Below are 23,190 nucleotides of genomic sequence, written 5' to 3'. Positions count from 1 at the left end.
AACCATCCACACTGATCTACACGAAATCCAGCATACGTGCGGCTTTTCGCAAATATTGCTTAGGAGAGACAAATTTGAAACACACCCACCTTTGGTTCTGGTGTGAACGGAAAACACTCCCAGTTAGAAAATAAGGCTTTTACTTGGATTTGCAAAAACATGTCCGCTGTGTTGCAAAATTTACATTCAGGTTCATGCCCTGCTACAGCTCTAGTAGTGGGTGAACACCTTGTGGTTGGGGGTAGTTGAAAGGCCCAAGAAGCAGGCTTAGGAGGGGCTGTAGAAAGTTTCGGGTAAGGTTTTTGCTGGAAGGTGAACATCGCCCACATTCACGCTAGCCTGGCCAATGAAAATCAAAGAATAAAGCGTCACCGAGATATCTGAAAGACATCTGAGAAACTATGATATGGCCTGTGGTTAAGAATTTGTGAACTCAAATCACAGACTGACCAATGACTTCGTTTGGCCGAACGTTATACTTCAAATGCATTGTTACGGTGTAACCTAACCGACAGAAAAACACTTCAATCCTACAAACCCGAATACTTTATTAAGCAACGAGTGATATTCTTAATGAGGAGCGACTCCTAGAGGCAGAACAGAACTTACGCTCGATAAACTTACTTAAGCCCTCTACAGTCTACATCTTAGTTCACCTTTAACCCAAACTCACAGTTTCCTCCGACGTTTCTTGAAATTACCAATCTTCCACTGTTGTTCTCTAACAGTCTAGCTTACCTCATCTAAACAATTACTTACATTTTAATGCCTCTGTACACACAGTTTCGACTAGAAGCTATAATGACATTCGTATTGCGAAAGTCAACCTAGAGGTTGCCGAGAGATCTTTTATTTTACTGGTGCGATAGAAGTTAACGGTCTTCCTCGCCATATTAAATCAAAGGAATCCTACCACTAGGTCTAGCTAACCAAACAGTCGGTCACTCCCGACAACAACAACTACTACTACTACATAACCGAGTCCTTATATACATTCACAAAGTTTTCTGGAACATTACTGAAGCTTACAAAAGAACTATTTTAGTAGTATTAAGTAATAGCTGCGTGACTTGATGAAATGTTCTAGAAACTTCTATGATACACATGTCAGCACGACTAAGCAGTCTGGAGATTTCTAGCCTATATTTACAATAACTATTACTCATAACAGCATCTACACATTAACGTGCTAAAACGGACGATCATGATGAAAATACATAACGCAAAACTTCACATCTCGATTCAGTCTCTGCTGAGGCAAATAAAATCCCATATAACGTGATTTTTTAAACTTTTTTATTTTAAGAGGTTAACTGTTTACTCTGGAAAGTTCTTTTAGATGCCCACAATGAAATGCAACATGATATTTTCATATCCCCCTCAATACTGCATTTCCATGGATTTATTTTGGCAAGGCAAAGTTCTGTAGAAAGGCACGAACTAATACATACTAACGTTGAATTGTTCTCTTATTTTAAACTCATACGCTTCTAAGAGGGAGGGGGCAGGCTGGCTCACCGGAAGAGATATTCCAAAGCGACCATCAGTTCTGGTGTCACGTTAATTAATCATGCGCATATCTCCATGAGAATGGAGAATTCTTACAATGACAATCTTTCTGACATCTATTTAGGTTTCCTTTCGTCCATTTCAAACTCTTGGCTGAATTTTCTTTTTGTGCAAGTGCGACTTGGCATGTTGGTTTTTACTCCGTCTTTGCCATTATCATCTTCGCCAACGATGTTTCTTTTCAGTGTCCACATTTTCAAGGGCGTGAATATTCTCAGGTACTCTGCGCGGAAGGAACGATTCATGATGCCATATATGATGGGGTTAAGTGCAGTACTGGCCCAACCGAAACAAGTATAACTTACATACACTTGTCTTTTAAGTTTCCACCCTGCGTTTACAAAGTCGATGAGATCTATTACTAAAACAGGGATCCAGCAAGTGAGAAAACCTACAACGATGGCTAATAGAATATATGTAACGTTTACTTCATCCACTGATAAGCGGCTGTTTTGGGATAAATTTGCGGCTTCATGTCTGACGGAGCGAAGTCTTGAACGGAAGGTTAGGTTATGCTTCCGAACCGTTATAAATACTTTGGTGTAACAAACCACGATGATTATCAAAGGAATGGCTACGTAAAATACCACCAAATAAGCTCCATACCCTCTATGTAAACTTTCAAAATCGTGCGCGCAGAAAACTTTTCCAGTGTGAAAGAAAAATTTATGACCAGCAGCGACATATGGAAGAGAAGCCAACAGAGCCAGGATCCATAGAACAGCGATTGTCAGTTTTGTTGTCTTCTTGTTAAAGAGTTTCTGATACAAGGTACGGGAGCGGACCACTCGGAAATATCTGTTTACAGCAGTGACGGCTAAAGTTTGTAATGACACCGCTGCCAAGAGAAGAATCCAGAATCCTTGCAGCTGACAGACGAAGTCATTGAACGGCCATCTTCCAACAATTAGAGAAGCAACTGAAAATGGGATTCCCAGACAAGAGTTCAAAAAGTCTGAAAGGGCCAGAGTTATGATGTACATATTAGGAACCGTTCGGCGAAGAGTCGGGTTTTTAATGACCACTATCCCGAGTAGTAGGTTCCCAATGAAGGTGACGAAGTTGATCAGCAACATGAATAACGATTCTGTGACTTGAATGTTCGTTGGTCGGCTTCTTAACTGTTCAGCAAAGACTGCAATTACGGTTAATGTCGCATTCATGATGACAGTGAGTTTTCTTAGAGAACCTACAATTTAAGACAAAACTTGTTTGATTCTTTTTCATGTAAATTTAGTTCGATTGTGAAAGCAACTTTCTCCTGTTTGTTTGGTTTATTCAGTTCCCAGATTTTGCCGTTCAGAGCATTGACGAATTATTAATAAAAAGTTGGAGGATTTTTTTAATTATCTTTACTATTCTTCGGAAAAATTGTTTTTGGAGAGCGGCTTAACTAGTTTCACCATAAAAGTACCTTTGCTTTTTTCGACAGATTCCGTTTTGAACATCGTCTAAAAGCTTTCAGTGTTATATTGGTGACTACGACACAAGACGAGATAGTGTTTTAGTTTAATTGTACAACCACATTCAACCGAGAGATAGCCAGCTTTAAATGCAATAGTTCTGTTCTGGGAGGGGGGAGGAGTTTGGAGGATTTAAAACGCGTGTGCTGAGTTATTGTTCTGCCAATTAGATCTTTTGTTTTTCCATGCCCTCGTTGCCGTCGCCGTCGTGGTTTGCTTAAAGTCCCTAGTATAAAAGAAAGTCTATAAAAAATGAGGAGGATAATTAGAATTCTACAGAGCCTTTTTGGTGGAGATCGAGTAAATTTTATTCGTGACCCACTGAAAAATTATTGGACTTCGACTTCGATTTCTAATCATTGCACTAAATGGCAATTTGACAGGCGGCCGAAAAAGTTTCGAATGAGCTATCTTTCCATCTGTCATCTTTCATTGCTGCGTGCCTAATAATTTGCTAGTAATTTTGTTGTCTTTTCAATGATAGCGGGCGGAAAGCCGTGGGATTACAACACTTACAAGATCAGCCTGACAGATTAGAATATGCAAAAAAATTCCTGTTTTTATCTCCTGAAATGCGAAACCTTGGATGTACATTTCAGGTGCCCACTGATCGATTTTGCATTTTATGAGAAAAGTTTTACAGTTTTAGTTTAGCAAACTATGCAGTTTAGACCTCACCTTCGACTGGACGTTAGAGCCACTGATAGCACGCAATTTGAAAAAGGGGACGTTCCGTTGAAAACCGTTCCGTGGGTTCGAATTACATCAAATAGACCATATTCAGACTTTCCACGCTGAGCAAGATTATGGAATCGTAGAAACTCATTCGGGAGGGGCATTGGGATTTCCGGTTTTGCGGTTTTGGCTTTTTTTTAGATCAGTTTTTCGGTTTTTGTGCCAAAAAACTTCGGTTTCTCGGTTTTGGTGTTCATTGCGGTTTACGGATTTTCCGTTTTTAAGCATTTGGTTTTCGGTTTATACGTAAGGTACGGCTAAGCACGGAATATTGCCAGGGTTCTTTATCAACGCCACTTCGAAGTTGGCGACGATGAAACTTTCCAGAGCTATCGCTTTTTGCCACTGCAAAATTGCAATCATATAGAGGACTTATGTGCGAAGTCCCTTAATTTAACTAGGCTCCATTACCAGCTGCTGAGTCTGCAGAGACCACGCTCGAGGTCCTCGAGAGAGCAGCTGTTAATAGAGATTTTGTGACTCTTCCACGTTGTTTTTTTGCCAAAAAAATTTCATGGTTTGCACATGATTGTAACTTAAGCACGATCCACCTTCTCCTTCCTGCGGCAGTTTGCGTTTTTCTTCTGTTAGCTTTTCACGTTCAAATCTGTGAATTGAAGTTGGTTTTCTGAATTAAATCCTCAACAAAACTACAACAACCCTCGCTGAATAACGGATATTTATAATGATGCGAAAAAAAAAGTCTCGTAAGTCTGAAAGAAACTATATGAAGTTGGATGAAGAAAAAAAAATTGAATCCTCAAAAAGACACCTTCCCTCGAAAATACCGTTCCCAGTCCCTCTAAAACCACTCCATTCTTACGAAATTGAGCGCCAGTTCTCCGCGTTCGCTGGTGTACGCCGTTCAATGAGGAACTTTCGAGTTTGTTTATTATGAAACCCTCCATCAGCTGAACAGACTGATAACAAAATGTCTTTTTCAGCGCACGAAAATGGCGATTCTAGGCATTCTATGCCTCGATGTCTATCTGACACCAGACTCGACGAAGCCTTCAGTGCTCATGGGCAAAGTGGACATCGATTTGTGCGCAAAACTTTCACTCGTCCGACATATTGCCATCACTGTACGGACATGCTTTGGGGTTTTACAAACCAAGGACTAATTTGTGAAGGTAAGAAAATTAGGAAAATAAAGATTTTAATTGTAGAATTAGCTTGGTCATTTAAGCCGTTTCTTGTCAATTTCTATTAAGACAGGGAAGCAAATTGTCATATTATCATGCATGTCAAAAGTCGATGACTTCCATTTCTTAGCAACCCACATCATATCTTAAAACGATATTTCCCCTTTTGGATTCTTCAGTCAAATCGATCAACAATATATTTTAAAATCTGGCACTTTTTGCTTCACGGTAAACCATTGACTAAAACCTCGATGGAATGTTATTCCCGACCGTGACTCAGTGTTCGGTTTTACTTGTTCGAATCTGACACTCAGCTAACAGAACGTAGCTATGTACTGTAATTGTAAAATACTAAACTGGCGTGTGTGCATTGAAAACCTTCTTTAGATTCTGAACAGGAACAAAAAATTTTTTTTTCAGATTTCTGAATGCTTTTAATCAGATATACATCGCCTGTTTATTCATGTTACAATTTGGCAAATTTTCGTACAACTTTCGAATTCTGAAGCATCTTCCTCTGTGATTTTAAGACTTATGTTTAGAAAGGTGCATTATTACTGCGAAGTGAATAACGTAAAGCATGTTTTTATCTTCGAAATACAAAATACAATCCTTGTCATAGATTATTGTGTTGATGAAAACTCAGGTGTGAGAAACACAAAAGGTGACTTCATATCACCCACTGGGTGCGTACGTTTACGTCATAAATGATATGTAAAAGCGTCAAATATATTTCCACTTAGTAAGACGTGATTTCCGCAAGGAAAGGTCTCATAATTTTTTGGGTAGGGTCTAAGCATCTTCTGAAAAAAGAAATCCCTTTTCCTGTTTGGCTTTATTGGTATTTTAAATGAATCAAAATAGTCAACCTTTGTCAGCTGAAACATAATGAATATAATGTAATGTGAATGAAAGTGATCCTCGCAGTGATGTGCACTACTTAGGCAGCAAATAAATATATGACTTTCATATATTCTTAACCGTCAATATAATGTAAGTTATGAGGCAGTTCTGGATAATAATGCTGTAGTTGCATGTTAAATTCTTTTGTGATTTTTAATTTTTTCAGATATTTGTACACAATCCTATATATCATAAAATGTGATCTGTAATGACAGTCATCATTTTCATTTGTGCCAGAAAATTTTTTCGTTTATCTGTTTGTTTTTGCAATGGTTGATTTTTTTAAAGTGATATGGAGTGGGAAGGTTTTGAAAACATGCCATTTTATGGATGTTAGACACAGAAACAAGTATTGTGTGATTGTACATGTATATTCTCAGTAATCTCCCTTTTGTGGAAACTCAATGAAGTAAAAAAGACCAGACACCCTCTATGTTCTTGGGAAGTGGTTATACCTACATGAATGCTAAGAGATAATACTTAGGATTCAAATGTTGCACACATAAATTTATGATTTATTACATGACATTTCCATTTCAGTTTGTAATTTTGTGAATCATGATCGATGTATGCAACTTGTTACAACTCCATGTATTTCCATTGCAACATCATTGGTGAAGGTGAGCTGTGAGTTTGTTTATTTATTTAACCCTTTAACTCCCAGGATCTGACTATTAATTCTCCCCTCTATCTGCTACACATTTCCTTGTAAATAAGTTAGGAGAATTTGGTATCAGATCCAGGTAACAACTTTCACCTGATAAGTATCAATATTCTCACTACCTGTTTGCTGGATAATGTTTAGATATTATAGGGAGAAGTTACTTGTTAATCACTTTTGGGGGTTAAATGGTTAATTATTTTTATATAATGAACTGAGCTATATGTGTATTTTGATTGGTTATTTACCCTTTACACCTCAATGTCAGTATTCATATTCTCCATACTGTTCTCTGTATATTTACTAAGGTGCTGATGAGGAGAATTTGTCTAATAATCAAGATAATAATCAACCCATTTCATTAATTTGTGGTTCAGTGGTGATATTGTAAGGAGAAATTACATGCTGGTCACTCTTAGGGGTTTAAGGGTTAATTATTATCTACTATAGGACTGATGTATAGATGAGCTCAACTGTAAGAACAGTGGGATTCCATGGTTCTGTTTGTCTGTTCAGTTGTCAATCACACACAATGTTTAAGTGTGGCTGCTCCTCATGTTGCCACTTCTTTCTTCTTACCACTTTTTAATTTCATCTGTGATCTATTACTGAACAGACCAGCAGCAATGTGGAATCTATTTGTTCAGTGGGAACATATTACACCCTTGACTCTTACATGTAAAGTTAATTGTCATAAGTTTAGTTAATGATCATTGAAGCCAACTTGTTGTAGTGAAAAATTGGAAAAAACATGACCTGGGCTAGGTGGTCCATAGAAATTTTCCTCTTGGTATTCGACTTGCTGGATACTTATAGTGTAAAAAAAAGAAGGTGGAAATGTATCACTTCCTCTGCCCACTAACTGCTGTAGATAGTGACACCACTGACAGTGATATTCATAAACCCTAGTGCGAGGCTTGCTGGTTTGATACCTGAAGGTCACACGTTCAAATTTTTCTACAATGGAAAAAGTCATTTTTAAATTTTTTTTTTCTTTTCTTATCCCTATTTCTTTTTCTTTCTTTCTTTTTTCTTCAGTTCTTTTTCTTTCTTTCGTTCCTTCTTTCTTTCTATTGTTCATTTTCTTTCTTTCTTCTTCTTCTTTTTTTTTTTCTTGCCTAAGATTGTAAGTTTCTTTGAAAGGCTTCATGTCGAAATTGTTTCAAAGTCATTATCAATTATCCTGAAGCCAAAAACTGGTTGTCAGATGAGAAGTAAAAACGAAATAGGAAAAGGATACATGACATTCTATGTAGCTGATTGGTCAGTATTTGTTTTCGAGGGTTCAGATGGCATCTCAGGACTTAATGTCAGGACAACCAAAGATAAAGAGGCAAATTTTCATGAGAGAAAACAATGAAGCAGCATTAGCCACATTTAAAAAAAAAAGTTGTCTCACTTTGACTTTAGCATAAACACATACATGTAATAAAACAAATGCTGCAGCTTCATGCCCCATGTCTGCAATTGGCAACTCTGGCTGAAATTTTAGGTGCAAAAATGTTTTCCACTAGCTATGGCGACCAAAATGGTTGCAGCTTGTAGTGCTTCAAGGGGATGGCTTTTAGCACTATCCTAGACTACTTGTGAACGACTGTCAATTAGTACACATTACAATTAAAATTGTTTAATCATATAGATATACAGGTACTCAATCTAAGTAGACCTTCAATAGGCAAGTTGCCAACAGGGATTTTTCTGACTTGTTTGGGTTTTCCTTTCAGGAGCCTGTTGCTCATAGTTGGAGCGGTCCATCTTTCTTTCGGCGAAGGTTTTGTTGTGTTTGTAGAAAGAGACTTGAAGATCATGTAGCTTTTAGATGTCAAGGTGAGTCTGCCATGAATCAAATAAAATATGGTTCATTTGGACATGAATTCCAAAGAGCTTCACTACTTTTTTGTAAGAGAAATGTTTGTGAAAAAGTTAAGTAGCCCTTATGCTATTTAACATAGGATTAAGTAAAACTGAAAATACTGTAATTGTTGCTTAGGATAATCATAATGCATAATGCAAGTAGCGACCATGCATGTAACTTATGCCAGGTTTCCATGTCAATTTTCCATTCATTTCTCCCCCCTGAGAGAGGTTTTGTGAGAGGAAATTGTCTTTCCACAGAACACAGCAAACACAATATCCAAGCCATGACCTAAACCTAAACCTTTTGAACCAAAGTGATGAGGGGGGGGGGGGGGAGGTTTGACACAAATACTTTCAGGCAGGGTAGGACAAATTTGACCTATTTTCTAGTAAGGAGCTGGTAATAAAGACAACTTTCCAAGTTTGAAATCTCTATATGTTTTTTCCTCTGTTGAGCACGTAAATCAGGTAATTAGCATACGGTATTTTGTAGTGTAACAATTACAAGATGGTATGAATAGTTGTATTATAGAGCACTTTAATCTCTCTCTCTCTCAATTTGATGGAACTGATACATATGAACACTGTTAATATGATTGAGTGCAGGGCTGTAGCTAGCATGAGGCAAGACGAGGCAATTGCCTTGTCTTGATTTTGGCCCAAGATTTACTTTTCTGAAAAAAATGCCATGGAAAATGCATAAAAGAGCATTTCTGAGCCTCTAGATTTCAATATTTTTTGAGGGGGCATGCCCCCAGACCCCCCCCCCCCCCCTAGCGGCTCGCTTTGGTGCTCAAAACTTGCCTTGTCTTGTTCTGAAGTCTGGCTACAGCCCTGGAGTGTGCCCACACATTTTGAATTCTTAACTGATATTAATAATAACTCTTTCTTCATTGCAGTTTGTGAATATTTTGTTCATGAGGAGTGTAAAGAGTTTAGTGTTAGTGACTGCAAGAAGTGTGCTTCGTATGTTCCTCACATGAAAAATGTATGTCTTTCTATAATCTATATCTTGCCGCTAAATCAACACTCTGTCAACTATTTATAATAAATCTTCCTTGTTGTAGCTTTGTTTAGATATAATCCAAACTCTCCTGACAGACATTCGTGAGGCAGAATCCCAGTTACTTTTTATTGGTGATGATGTTGGTGGATAGAGGGTCATTTCTATTCTAGCTCCAGTCTTGTAAGAGGGTTATGATAACTCCTGCATATGCAGTGAAATTAATTGTATGTTCAACTTAATGTTCAAACAACTGCAGACGGACTAATATTGAGGCAAAATATTGGTTTGCATGGATATATGAGTTTTGTGAAAAGTTGAGTAACTGCAAACAAGAAATCATGTTCATATTTGGAAAGGGGAACTCATTCGTGACCTTCCCTGGGGGGGGGGAACTTTTTGCCATATACATTTATTCAAAATGAGTTTGTTGACAACCGCAGTCTGTAAGGCAAGCTCACCATTGGAGAGAAGGAAACATACCACCCAGTGCAAAGTGTGCACACTGTAAACGAACTTGTGGAAGTGTGGAGTGTTTGACAAGTGTCAAATGTAGCTGGTGTGGGCAGGCGGTGAGTGCTTGTGATTATGTACATTTGAAAAAAATTGCATGTGTCTGCAAAATTTTTCTTTTTAACATGCTTTTCTTGTGAATTTAGGGCCAATTACCTCTGAGCTATTCTGAACTAAACAGACCATGAGTGCATTTCCTGTCATTTGGACAGGGATCTGTTGATGATGAATATGGGTTGCTTCTGCTTCCCTAATGCCACTACAATCAAAACATAATTAATATTATTAAGAAATACTATTACAGTAATAATAGATTATATTTCTGATCACTGATTAATATCATGCCATGTCAATAAATTTTTTTCCATGACAACTTCATGATATACTCATTTGGAAAATGTAAACAATATGTTCATTGTTTTTACTGGTTTTAAAATAAAAAATTGTTTTCTTTCATTGATGTCAAAGGTATATGTAACACATGTAGAAATTAGATCATGGTACAAAAGAGAGAAGTCGTAAATTTTCCTGACATCTGTTCTTACGCTCAATGTGTTTTGTGTTGTTCTGATTACTTACAGGCCCATAGTTCTTGTCAGTTTATGTTACCTAAAGAATGCGGATTTGGTTATCTTCATAAGCTTTTGTTACCACCATATGCTGTGTCAATGCCAAATGTCACCTTGTGGAGTTCTTGTTCGGAAAGCAGATGCAAACCTGCTACATCAAGAGGTAAGGAGGAAGGTGCCAGAAAATTGTTGTATTTATGGGTATCAAAATGATAATCATTATCATGATGTGTTCACATAATGTCTTTCACTGTTCTGTGTTGATGTCATGTTAATCAGTTGAGTGATCTTGATATAGGGGTTAAGTCAGTTGTATAATGTGCTTGACTTGATCTCAGGCCTGGTCACACAAATTAACCCTTTACACTCTAATATCAGTATGCATATTCTTGTTACTGTCCATTGTACATTTGTTAAGGTGCTGTCAAAGAGGATTTGTTTAACGATCAAGAGCTTCTTTAGTTGGTGATCATTTCCTATATTCTTGTGACCTTTAGTGTGATTCAAAGGAGATATTGTAAGGAGAATTTAGATGTTAGTCACTCTTAGGAGTGAAAGTGTTAATCTAGTGGCACATCTCCCAACCCTGGAACAAACATAGATAGGTAACAAAATCGTAAGGGGAAAATGGTATGCTGCTCAATGGCATGTGATGCCTTCAATGACTCTGCATTCAGAAACAGAGGAAGCAGCCAGTTACATGTTCTCCTAGTCACTGGGATGAGCTTGATCGGTGATGAGTCACAAGCTAGGCTTGCAACACTATATTCCTTCCCCCTCCCCCTCCCCCTTCCCCCCTCCCCCTTCCCCCCTCCTCCCTCCTCTAATCTGTTGGACTGACTGCTTGTAGTTGTCCGTAGGTATGCTGAAAGGTGTTGTTGACAGTGATGATGGTATAGTCTCAGATGACCCACTCCATAACACAGACATGAGCAGTTTATCTTTTGATGCAGGTATGATTGATACAGATATGAGTTTGTTTAATATTTCATGCAAAATATTTTCTCCACTTGCTGAATCTCACTGTGGTTATATTTGTTGATTTTTGGTATAATTACATGTACCCTCACAATGTCTGTATTCGCGGAGCCTGATAATGATGTTTTTACATCAATTTTATAATTGTACTAAGAAATGTTTTTCATTGTAATAGATGAAACTTATTTAAAGGTATATGATGGTGACATAACAGATCCAAAACTTTGTAAAAACATAGTGATTCCCAGGACAGCTCAAGTCAGCAATGTTCTTGTGAGTGTGCAACTGATTTTGATTTTAATAACTCTGACATTAATAGTAAATTTTTGAAACTAGTTGAAACAAGACTTGAATTCTGGGAAACAGAATTTATATGATACATCTAATAAATTGAGCTTGGTGAATGGTTTGGCAGTGGATTTGCTGTTCAGGACAACAGTATGCTTGGGTCTGGTACAAGTAGATGCAAACATTGGGTTTTATTGTTTCAAATTTCAACAATGATGTTCTTTCACTGATTTCTAGGAAGAAGCTTTGAAAAAATTCCATATCACAGATGATCCCAGCAATTATTACCTTGCAAGAGCTGTGGATGAAGGTGAGATACCAGGGATGGCTTTTTCATCCTATCACCTGCAAGTTCTAAGTCTCGATTCTCCTTACTGTCTGCCATACATTTCTTTTAACTTGTGCTGTGAGAAGTTGGTTTTAAATTAGCCCTAGTTTTATCTGTTTCTTCCTTCTCATCACCTTTGTGCTGGAAATCACATCACTTGTTGTAAGGAGAAATTCTTTTTTTTATCAGTTTAACAAGTGAAGTAATTATTCTCTATGGCCAGCCAGCTGAATGGATATTGTTATATCACCATTGTATGAAGTTTTTCTAAGATACAATTCGCTGTTGGTGTTTTAATTTTATTATTTTTATCTCTTCCTGTTAAAGAAAATGAACGTGTCCTTGATCCTGAAGAGAAGCCTCACCAGTTTACTGGTAGAAATTCATCCAAACCTTTAATCTTTCTTCGCATGAAGGTAGGATTGATGTGCATTACACTGGCTCAATTAGGTCTTGTCTTCTAAATAATTAAGAAAGTTATTTAATTTTTTTTTTAAGTTTGAAAGGGTGATGTTGTTTCCATTTTAGGTTTCAATTGAGTACTGAGTGACATATGCATACAGTGTTGTGTAATAGTCACATATCTTGCATCTTCTCCTCAACTAGTCAGACGCTAACCATATCAGACGATATTACTTTTAATAAGTAATATTTTTGGAAATGCACATGTTCAGCTCTTTTAAACATGTGGTGTATGAATTTAGTTCTGTGTGTTCTACTTCATATTAGTTCTGGATACTCATTAATATTATCTTATTTTTTTCCTCACACATTTTGTTGTTCTTTTTCTTTCATTTATTGTCAACTACCTTAAATCTAAGTAAATAAATAACAGGTATTTTACATGGCAAGATTAGCATTTTAGTTATTCTGAGTAACTTATCCCTGTCCCTTTATTATATTTTTAAATATTTTTCTTCCAAAAATATGGTGATGGAAATTAATTGTTGTTGCTGACAGATGTTTAACCTTATTATGTTATCATTTTGTAATCAATCCCTCACCTTAGAGTGCAGATCGACGGAAAGGATATATAAGAGTTTATCCTGGAATGATAAAGTGAGTAATTGTATTTACAATTATTCAATTTAATTGGCAGGTGCAATTTTGGTGTTAATAGCGTAGGGTTCAATTTGAATTAGGCCATACTCTTAGTCCATGCCTCTTAGAGATTGGAAGATTGGTGTGATTTTACAGGACTCTTTTAGGAAATTCCAAAGCGTACTCTCAGCTATTAAGTCCTGGAAATTTAAGTTTTACTACCAGTAATACTGAGCCTGTCATTCCAAACTGCTGCTAATTCATGGAATTCACTCAGTCCTGTCTGCATTATCTGTCAGTGCTTAAAAATTTACATTGTAAGTTTAGAGACATCCTTCGCACTGAAAATTCTGTGTCTACATCCCCTATTTTGTCAACTTATTTACAATCCACATGTGTTATTTTTGGACAAAATAGCATTTTCCCCCTAACCTTAACTACTACATGTGGTAAAATAACCATTTGGTAACATACCTGATACAGTGCAGGAGGAACATTCAAGATAATCCCTGTGACTGCACAGACAACTGTTACAGAAGTGATAAGTGCTGCTTTAGAAAAATTTGGATTAAAGGTTTGTCTCAAGTTTCAATGCATTTTATCATCAATTTATGGGTACTTTCCTTCCTTACTCCCTTTTTTCCTTGCTTCCTCCCTCCCCCAATTCCCCTTCATCTTCTCTTGATTGTTTCCCAATCCCTCGGTCCTTTCTGTCTCCTTTTTTACCTTTTCCTTCCTTCCCCCTCTTCTCTAGCTCTCTTTTATCTCCACTTACCTCCCTTCCTTTAACAGTCCATCCCTACCCTCCTCACCCTCTGTGAGCACCCTCCTCTCTTCTCATCACTCTCCTTACCAGCTCTCCTTCTCTCCTTCTCTTATCCACCCACTCCCATTTTCACTGGTTAGGGTTAGCACCTCACTTGAACTTAAAACTTAAAACCTCACTGTGGCCTACTTTCCCAACCCTACCTACCCTAGCTTGGCATGCTGCTTACCTTTACTTCAAGACTCCTTCCCTTTAAGCCATGTGAGAGTGTGCTAGTTCACTATCCTCTTAATACTAATGCATAAGTTTTTTTTCTTTTTCCTCAGCCCAGTTTTTGTGTCAAAAGGCCTCTCTGAACAATTTATTTCTCCCCATGTTATTTTTTTTGCTCCTTCCTCAATATTATTTTTGTCCCATCTCTTGGAAATGTTCCAATCTTTCTGGACTGCTACTCAATGCAACTTTAATTAAAATTACATTATCAATGGTGCGATTTTAATGGAATTTCTGTTACATTTTTGTTAACCATGAAATTAAATTAATTGTTATGTACAGGATGCCAATGAGAATGATTTCTCTTTGACGGAAGTAAACTTAACTCAAGGAGGTAACATATCTCATTTAATGGTGATTTTGCTAAAATTATTCTTCATACAATAATGTGATAATGGACATTTGCTGTATTTATTATCTCAATACTGCATAGAACTCCATGCAGTGCATTTATTTTCAAACTTGGCACTGTTGATTATTAACCTGCTGGTTGACATCTCTTTTATTCCTATGGAATTAACAGTCCATGAACGAAGAATGGAACACAATGACTGTCCATGGAAGTCCTTGATGGATATTAGAAAAGTAAGGTTTATTTATTAGTCAGTAGAACTTTGAAATGCATGTTATTTTCAGCTTTTGTACCAAGTAAATAAGCTCTCAAACTTTGTTGATGCTACAGCTATTAGTTAGTACCTATAATACTTTACTTCTTAAGGTCTCTATGTAAATGATATCTTACTCCAACAATTTGTTTTAATCCTTACCTCAAGTTGTCTCCACTCCTTTGTTTTGGACTCCCCCAACCTTCTTCGGTTTTTATTTTTGTTTTTTTGTTTTGTTTTTGTTTTTGTTTTTATTTTTTATTGTTTGTTTTAACCCTCCAACCCGTCGGAGTGACTAGCATCTAATTTCTCCTCACAGTATCACACCTGAATCAAACATTAAGGTTATGAGAATAATGGAAATGATCAACAAATTCCGGAGCTCTTGATTGTTAAGCAAAATCTCCTTGTCATGGAGAATATGCATACTGATCTTAGGGTGTAAAGGGTTAATTATTTGGATGAGATGCTCCTCTGTCTTTTTATCTCCAAGTTTTCTTCTTGTAAAGTTACAGCCATTGGAAAATATGGTGGTGAGGTGGCCACAACTTTGCTCTCAATAGTTTCATGTCTCCACTCCTATTTTGTCTTCAACTTTCTTTGATAACTGCAAAGTGATTTTTAACAATAAATTATAGATCTTGTATTCATCTGAAGATGTTGGATTCGCTGTAAAAGTTAATGTATTTCTTTTCTTTGCAGAAGTCTGTAAGGAAAATGAAACTCACAAGATTCTACCTGAGGCGAAACTTAGAACCCTTGGGCAGTGTATGTATATGCGTTGGTAGTCTCCCAGTTGGCCTCGACACGAGTAAATACAAAACTTTGATTGGCGACGTTCTAGGAGAAAGTGAGTTCTGTTTTCTTTGTTTGTCAGATGCTTCTAAACAAGTATCTTTGTTTTACGAGAGACTAATGTATGTTTCCTGAGTCCTCGTTCCCCTGACGAGCTGCCACGTCCATTCGGCTATGTAAGAGTGACGGAGGCCCTGGTAACAAGATTGACGACACCTCGGCAACCTACTAGTTTGCGCATTAAAATATGCAGAGGGAGGCTGTGGTTGTTCTCATCTTTTTTATTGGATTTCATTTCACGGTTTGTGTGTAATTGTTTTGCAGCCATGGAATTTTGTGAGGTGAAAAGTGTGTTTTCTAGTTATGGTGAGTTACTAGTAATCCTAAAGCTCAGTTCATGTATTTAATTATTAAAGCACATTATTATATCGCTGTTAGTGCCCGTAGGAAATATGAAGCGAATTCTGTGTTCTGATTGGCTTTGATCCTGCGAAATGTTTTGCTTGTTTGTTGGTTTGCAAGAAAGCGGGATAAGCTCTGGTTAACGAAGCATTTGGCCCGAGTGTATCCTACACCCTGTGCATCCGTTATTTTCTGAGCTTGAAGTCAACATGGCTTGAGAAAGGACAAGTCCCTTTTTCTGTATCATTTAGTAGCCGTGAGTTTCCTCGTTTTGACTGACTGCAATGCGTGCTTTGCAATTCCATTGCAGCTGCCTGGTGACGTATGAGGCTGCCTAAAAATAACGCAGCATCTCAACCGGCTACAATTCATTTTACAAGAAGTTTTACTCTTTTGAGTAAGGGAGGCAAACCTGCGCGGGCATAGCCCCTTTTGCCAATCAGAAAATAAGATTTACGCAATAATGCTCGATCGCACAGCTGGTCACAGGACAGAAATAGCTGAAAGCTTTGTTTTTGTTTTGTTTTGTCGGTTTTTTTACTGTTAATTACGTTACCTATTGTTGACATTGTAACTCTTTGCAGGTATGGTGTTTGTGTTTTTTCCTGCTGCTGACACAGCAGCGGATGCTGTGAATAAATTTAAAAGCTCCACCGTGGACAACAAAGAGCTGTTCGTGAGAGTCTTACCCAGCATTCATGTAAGTAGCCGCAAATGCAATAGCAAAGTCTTTCTCCACAGCATTTTTTAGAAGTACTTTAAAAAAACAAATGAATAGATAAAAATCGACCTGAATCAATATTTCTTTTTTTCGCATATCGTCATTCTCTTCTTACAGTAAAGGAGTTATGCTTATTCTATCTTCTGTTTCTTCCAATAGCCTGGACTGTTTCCCCCTGGAAGCCAACCTCTTCTAGTACTGGTAAACTCCAAAAGTGGTGGTGGTCAGGGGGCCGACATGTTAGCAGCTTTCCAGAGGCTGCTCAACCCTTATCAAGTGTACAGCCTCTTAGAGGGAGGCCCATTATTAGGGTATGTTAAACTTCCCCCCTCCATAGCTAGAAAACTGTATGTCGAGACGAGTTCCCACCCGAAATCGGTGAGGTTACAAGAAAGTTGCTCGCTTAGTAGGAACTATTTCCTTAGACTTTTGTGTCCACGAGAATTAACTGAGGCCGAGCTAATAGAGTCATAGTACAGGTATGGATAGGTGCAGAATCTTTCTAGCGCAGATCGCACTCTTTAAAAGACCATACGCATATTTACATGAGATAACCCAATATCACCCCCCAATATCACTCCCCCCTCAGCCTCGCTTTCAAAGTGCAGACTTGTGAATTGTAATAGGAAAGTATTTTGCACATAGAACAAATAAGGAAACGGCAAAGATTGATGAAACATTTTTTAGTCCAAAAAAGGCCTGGGGGTTAGTTTTCCGCATATGACGTCGTCCTGCAGAGGATCGATTTCTATTTTGTCGTATAGGCTGCTTCCTAAAGTAATCATTGAGAGCTATTCTATACTCAAAACTACGAGCCTTGTCTTCTTCTGTCAGCTTTGTCCCATCATCTTTAAATTGCTGAATATCTGAAATATAAATCGATTTTTATCTTTTTTTTAGATTTTATGCTTTCAGATCTATTCCTGATTTTCGTGTCTTGATCTGTGGTGGTGATGGCACAGTTGGCTGGGTGCTGTCATGTTTGGATGATGTTGTTCAAGAGATGAAGTGTAAACTACCTGCATCAGCAGTTCTTCCTCTTGGCACTGGTAAGTGGATTGTTACAAATTATTCCTGTTCCCCACGATTTAGAGCAAATTTATTTCCAGAGTCAAAAGTACCTTGGGTGGGTACGTTTTGTTTTTCTGCGATATGTCATAGATTTCAAGACTAAACTTGGTCAATGGGATGAAAATCTGAAACTAATCATGACTTAGTCATTCGCGTTTTCAAGGCAATAGAGACCCAAGAAAGTCATGCAAATTTCCACTTTTTAGGCCTGAAAAGTTCGCAGTATTTGCAAGTAAATCAAGTAGCATTCATTACTGAAAGTCTGGAACTCTATACTGTAATTATATGGGCATTTTCAAGTTACGATGAATAGCAGAGGTTTAAATTAGTTGAAAAACCGTTGTAGCGTATTTTGAAAAGCTGCCGTTTCGGGTGGTATGGCAAAGTGAAAAGAGAATGGGTGGAAAATTGAATGAGACTCTCGTACGAATGGATCTCTCTCGTAATTTCTATAGTAGCAAGGTAATGAGTGGGAAATTGAATGAGATTCCCAGCTAACATGTATTCATCTCTCTCGTGATTTCTATAGCAGCTAGAAAATGAGTGGGAAATTGAACGAGATTCTCAATTTACAGGTAACGATCTCTCTCGTGTTCTCCATTGGGGAGGTGGTTACTCTGGTGGCGAGAGTCCTGTATCGCTTCTCATGGCCATTGATCAGGCACACGAAGTGTTTCTTGATAGATGGTGTGTCATGTTTGATTCAGCGGACACTAATGTTCCAGAAACAATGTCAAACGACAGCGCGCTTGGCTCGATGGGAGGAAGAGAAGACGATCCTAGTATTTTTACCATGAATAATTACTTTGGCATCGGAATTGGAGCTGAGCTTTGTTTAGATTTTCATCTTCAGAGGGAGGAAGCACCTGATAAATTCCATAGCAGGTGAGGATACAAAGGAGTAAATTTACAGGTTACAAAATTAGTCGTAGTCACTATGCGGCATTCGATTGAAGAAAAAGAGTGTTGATTGCGAAAGCCATTGGATGGTAACAAAGGTTCCATAGTCTTCTGAGATGTACTGTTGTTTCATCTTTACTGCGTTTAATGTGCTCAAACTCCGGATAAATATTAACCTCCGTTGAAAGCTCTTTTGAAAAGGGATAGGTTGAAAAACCCCCGACTTTGTGTTTTGCAATTTACTGTTAGTGCGACTGTGTTTAATCTCTAGTTCCCGCCTTTTTTTTGGTTTCTTTTTGTTTCAGGCTTCATAACAAAGGAGTTTACTTTAGAGCAGGTATAAAGAAAATGGTCAAAGGCTACTCGCGGACGTTTACTCAAGAGGTCGAAATAGAGGTGATTAATCTGTAGAACGATGGTATTGAATGGCTGATCACAATAAAAGGGGTGTACCGCTGACTATAAGACCTCTTATTGCCTTTTGTTTACCCTGCAAGCGGGCTCATGTTTGGGTTTCACCATACTGCCCCTTTTCGGGCACAGCCGCCTATTTTACCATCGACAGCTGCCTATAGAAAAAGGTTATTGAAACCCCTGTATCAGAATTAACTTTCTTAGCATCGAGTGTTGGTCCAAATTATCATCGTCTGTCAGTTGTATTCAACTCTTAATGATTGCATGTATATCAGTTGCACAATTTTTTATTTCATGCCCCAATCACACCTGAGCGTTTTGTTTTGGCGTTTTGCGGTGCTTGTTTGCCTTTCGTCCTCTTTAACTTTCTAGAGACCAGTATCTTATTTACTTCCTTTTCGCTGCAGATTGATGGCAAAAAACTTGACTTACCAACACTAGAAGGAATTGTAATTCTGAACATAGGCAGGTAAGTAAAAGCTGGAAATTGAGGTCAATCTAATTAATTCGAATTAATTTTTCAGTGGTTAGATTTTCAATTTAATTGTAGGAAAATCGCTGCACATCGGCTTCAACAAGTAATTTTAAGCTGCACAGTTTTTATGCCCGGTGAAAGTATGATTCGTGTAGGTCAACATTATTTGTTTCATATAATCATGATCTGATTCCTTTACGGGAACGAACAACCTTTCAAAATTTGTCTCACTCACATCACGTGGCTTCGCAGCAGTTCCCAACTGTTATCTGGGAGGCCCGGGTTCGATTCTAGTCGAAGTCTGAATTTTTAAGGCTTCTTTTCTGAGATTGCTTTGATAGCAGCTGACCTGCGATTATCACTTCGTTACTTGTAAAGTCTTTTATTCTTTTGTATAAATTTTGCGCTTTAACTTTTTTTTTTAAAATTTGTTTTCCGGCCAGTTGGGGAGCAGGCACAGATGCATGGGGACCAGACAAAGAAGATGTATGTAGTACTTCATGAATTTAGTGGGATATCTGCTCATATTCTTAGCACCAAACAACTGATAAAATAACCATGACATTTTGTCCCTAGAAGATGAAGTCTGGAAAAGACTCAAAGATTCAGCGCATTAGCTATATAGAAGCCAATAAGTGCGAAGAGTAGACTTGTCCAAACAGCTAATAGCGCGGGAAGTAGCAAATGACCAAACCACTGTTGGTTTTAGTTATGCACGTGATTGGTTCAGAGAGTGGCTTGAATTATCTGGACCAATCGCAAAGCGAAGTTAAACGAAATAAATGCAATCCCGGATTCCTTTTCCACACACAATTGAAATTGCTTGAATCTTTTTGCAGGGTCATGCCTCAGCTTGTCACTGTGACGGTCTTGTCGAGGTGGTTGGACTTCAGGGAGTAATGCACCTGGTGAGTCAGAATCACCACCATCTTTACCCTTCACGCCCTAACATCAGTAGGCATATGCACCATACTGTTCTCTCCAATCTGCTCCGCGTATTTTTTTCTACAACTGCCACAATTTTTGTATCCTGCCTTTTCCGTTCTTCTTAAATATTTGCATAAGAAACGTTTTTATTTAGCAATAAAAATGGTGCCTTAGTTCTTAATTGAGACGAATTCTTTATTAAAAGGGTCAGATTCAAAGTGGAATCAGGACTGGTATTCGGCTAGCACAGGGAGCCCAGGTATAGATGTTTGGTTGTAATCCAGTAAATAACATAATGAAGCCATAAGTTGATTATCCTCGTACTATTCTCTTGTAATTTCTGTTTTTCACGTTACTATGTTCCCACCAGTGGCGTAGCGTCATTTTTTTCTGCATATTTACTTTATAAAATCAGTTGATAAAAAAACTATCATGTAATACCACCCCTTCCCTTCCCCCTCCCCTCCCCCCCCCCCCCCACACCGACGCAGAACCACAATTTCTTTAGAAATTTACCCACCTCGTTCATCCGCTTCAATGCTTTTTTTTCTAATTGATGACAATTATTATTACTTCGTTACAGATCAACATCAAATTAAAATCAGAGATGCCCGTACAAATAGATGGTGAACCTTGGATGCAGCCTCCTGGAAATGTGATTGTACGGCCCATACTAACACAGGTATTTACTGTGTAACGACGCTGTAAAAGATTACCGTTTGGGGAAAATGAAAGGCTTGTGATTGGACTCGCATATCTCAGTGTTAAAAATGCACCCAGAACATTTCGAAAAATCAATTTAGTTTTATCTTTTTACCTGAGAAACTTTTTTATTATTTTTTTTTGTCAACATTTACATCCAAGAATTCAATAAAACGTATATAACCGGACGACATTGGTTCAGAATTAAGAATATTTTGCTAGAACCCAAACGGCCATCGAACACTTCTAGAAATTTCATCGTAAGTTCACTTATTTTTTTCTTTAGGCGCTGATGCTATCGAAGAGGAAGGTTAAAGTAAAAAACAAAAGAAGACCCACAAGTTCGTCTCGCCCTCCTGCAAGCCCCAGCGCAACAAGAACTATTTTTTATGACGATTAAACACTTACCCCGGGCTTATGGCAGCCTAATTAGAAACCATACTGGATATTTTTTCCAGCTCTGATTTATACTTAACTTGGTAATCTTGTAAAGTTTCATCCAGTTAAGTATTGCTTTAGCCGAGAAAATGTAATTCGAAATTGTAAAGGAAATTACTGTCATTTGCATCGCTTTGGGTATACGCTGTATTGTAAACAGTGTAGACTAAAATTCCATCTTTTTAGTGCGTTAAATTGAACCAATTGTGAAACTCTACCAGCACGAAATGCATGCTGGTTGAGAAATCACACGAACATCACGTGCTCGTCATATAGGCTGAAACAAGGAGAGCGGCTCAGTCCTCACCATTCGAACCTCTTCAGTATACATTACCATTCGTGCTATTGGAGTCAATTTCTATCACCGGCCATGATTTGTTTATCGAAGTGGTATATAATGATTCTGAACTAGTCTCGGCCACATTCTATCTTTCCCCGTTCCGCCCGTAAATGCGCAAAGGCGTTGTAGTAGACGCTACGTGCTAACGAACCAAACTCGTAACCTGGTATTCCATAGTCGTATGTAGGAAAAAAAGGGTGGCGCGAGATTTCTAGACGAATCACAGTTTATTAAAGATTTCATGCTTAAGAAAAAAGTGAGAAGAATACGATTTACTAACGCAATTTCAGATAGGAATGAAAACACTTGAGAGTCGACGATACGCGTACCCTGGTGTTCCACAATCGTATATCAAAGGTGTGAACTAAAACGTTGAAATCTCTGTCTCGAGGTGGAGTTGAAAACTTAGCTTGTCCCGTCAATGGAGTTTTTACAGAAGACACCGGTGAATTTGAAGATAATATAAGTTCGAGTACATTTCAAAAGAATGTTGTATTTGTAATTATATGTAAAAAGTGGTTTAACTGCAGAAATATTCATTAACAAGCTAATATGCATGAACGCCTTCTATTGATTTACCTTTTCTCCATATGTTTCATTTATAAAATGATCAGTTCATGTAGATGTGATCCGCGTGAATTAAATTTGTGAGAAAACCTCTTTTTTTCGTCGTTAAAGGCATAGCTGGTGATAGGCTCGCGGTAAGAGGAGAGAAGAGTAAAAGAGAGCGAGCAAAAATCGGCGAGGTTCTGGGAAGGTATGACACCTTCCTTCATTTTAATTCGATTTTACTCTCACTTATCCCAAGTTTATGCCCGTCCTCACTGTGTCAGGCTTCCATAGGCAAGCTTAGCTGTGTAGCATGAGGAAGAGTGTAGAATGGAAGGGAAGATTTTCCGGTTTGCTTCTAGTGAGTTGTACAGACGTTAAGTTAGTTTCACTCAGGTTTGTGGCTCGATTTACTCAGGTTTAACTGAAGGTCTGTTTCAAGTGTGGTCATAATTAGCTGTGTATCTCTACATGTTACACCTTCGAGTCCTTCACTGGAAATATAACTTTGGAGCGTAAATTCTAGTCCCCCAATAAATTTAACCGCAATGGCAAATTATTGAATTTCTTAAGTTCGCTCAGCGGTTGACAAGAAGGAAATATCACAAGCAGTCACTAAGGACTAAAATTCATGACGAGTCAACACCTTAAAAGGCAGAACAAAGGGTGGTGCGAGACTTCTAAACCAATCACAGTGCAGTAAAGATTTCATATCTGAGGGTTTTTTAAATGCTTACCGTCACTCCCACCCATCCTTGG

At 38.0% G+C, this 23,190-nt stretch overlaps 3 protein-coding genes across 4 annotated transcripts in view; 1 reads left to right on the top strand and 2 right to left on the bottom strand.

The window, feature by feature from the left end:
• The window catches only part of LOC149053594 (melatonin receptor type 1A-like), a 44,954-nt gene extending 41,126 nt beyond the window's left edge, over nucleotides 1–3,828 (bottom strand). The window contains exon 1 of the mRNA XM_089203288.1: nucleotides 3,711–3,828. The gene's annotated coding sequence lies outside the window, so the exon portion shown is untranslated. The remainder of the gene's footprint in view (nucleotides 1–3,710) is intronic.
• Nucleotides 529–3,866, bottom strand: LOC149053593 (melatonin receptor type 1A-like). The gene is made up of 2 exons (XM_089203285.1): nucleotides 3,711–3,866; nucleotides 529–2,758 (listed from the first exon to the last, which is right to left on the bottom strand). Exon 2 carries the CDS (start codon nucleotides 2,730–2,732, stop codon nucleotides 1,626–1,628), a length of 1,107 nt encoding a protein of 368 aa, XP_089059411.1. The 5' UTR covers nucleotides 2,733–2,758; nucleotides 3,711–3,866; the 3' UTR covers nucleotides 529–1,625.
• Nucleotides 3,867–4,597: 731 nt separating this feature from the next.
• On the top strand, nucleotides 4,598–22,538 carry LOC113672680 (diacylglycerol kinase theta). Of its 2 annotated transcripts, XR_016185595.1 has the most exons (28): nucleotides 4,598–4,900; nucleotides 6,356–6,435; nucleotides 8,201–8,303; nucleotides 9,233–9,321; nucleotides 9,780–9,908; nucleotides 10,431–10,581; nucleotides 11,279–11,371; nucleotides 11,572–11,669; nucleotides 11,922–11,994; nucleotides 12,340–12,428; nucleotides 13,022–13,071; nucleotides 13,537–13,627; nucleotides 14,375–14,426; nucleotides 14,616–14,677; nucleotides 15,400–15,547; nucleotides 15,817–15,858; nucleotides 16,479–16,594; nucleotides 16,775–16,926; nucleotides 17,516–17,664; nucleotides 18,262–18,571; nucleotides 18,892–18,982; nucleotides 19,408–19,469; nucleotides 19,919–19,961; nucleotides 20,315–20,383; nucleotides 20,608–20,661; nucleotides 20,986–21,084; nucleotides 21,391–21,779; nucleotides 21,819–22,538. XR_016185595.1 is itself a non-coding variant. In XM_089202941.1 (27 exons), the coding sequence occupies exons 1-27, from the start codon at nucleotides 4,699–4,701 to the stop codon at nucleotides 21,502–21,504; spliced, it is 2,811 nt and encodes a 936-aa protein (XP_089059067.1). In that variant the 5' UTR covers nucleotides 4,598–4,698; the 3' UTR covers nucleotides 21,505–22,538. The 2 variants fall into 2 exon arrangements, 1 of the variants encoding a protein (XP_089059067.1); XM_089202941.1 differs by having other exon boundaries at nucleotides 21,391–22,538.
• The last annotated feature ends 652 nt before the right edge of the window (nucleotides 22,539–23,190 follow it).

Source organism: Pocillopora damicornis, chromosome 1 (assembly GCF_964200805.1).
Source record: "Pocillopora damicornis chromosome 1, jaPocDami1.2, whole genome shotgun sequence".
Lineage (NCBI taxonomy): Eukaryota > Metazoa > Cnidaria > Anthozoa > Scleractinia > Pocilloporidae > Pocillopora > Pocillopora damicornis.
The sequence above is the reverse complement of the archived record's forward strand: the minus strand, read 5'-3'. Positions and strand labels throughout refer to the sequence as shown.

Coding starts and splice junctions, on each gene's coding strand:
- LOC149053593 (XM_089203285.1), bottom strand. CDS start 2,732: ATGAATGCGACATTAACCGTAATTGCAGTCTTTGCTGAACAGTTAAGA.
- LOC113672680 (XM_089202941.1), top strand. CDS start 4,699: ATGTCTTTTTCAGCGCACGAAAATGGCGATTCTAGGCATTCTATGCCT. Junction 9,322..9,779: donor ATGTTCCTCACATGAAAAAT/GTATGTCTTTCT, acceptor TGACAACCGCAG/TCTGTAAGGCAAGCTCACCA. Junction 13,072..13,536: donor GTTTATCCTGGAATGATAAA/GTGAGTAATTGT, acceptor TACCTGATACAG/TGCAGGAGGAACATTCAAGA.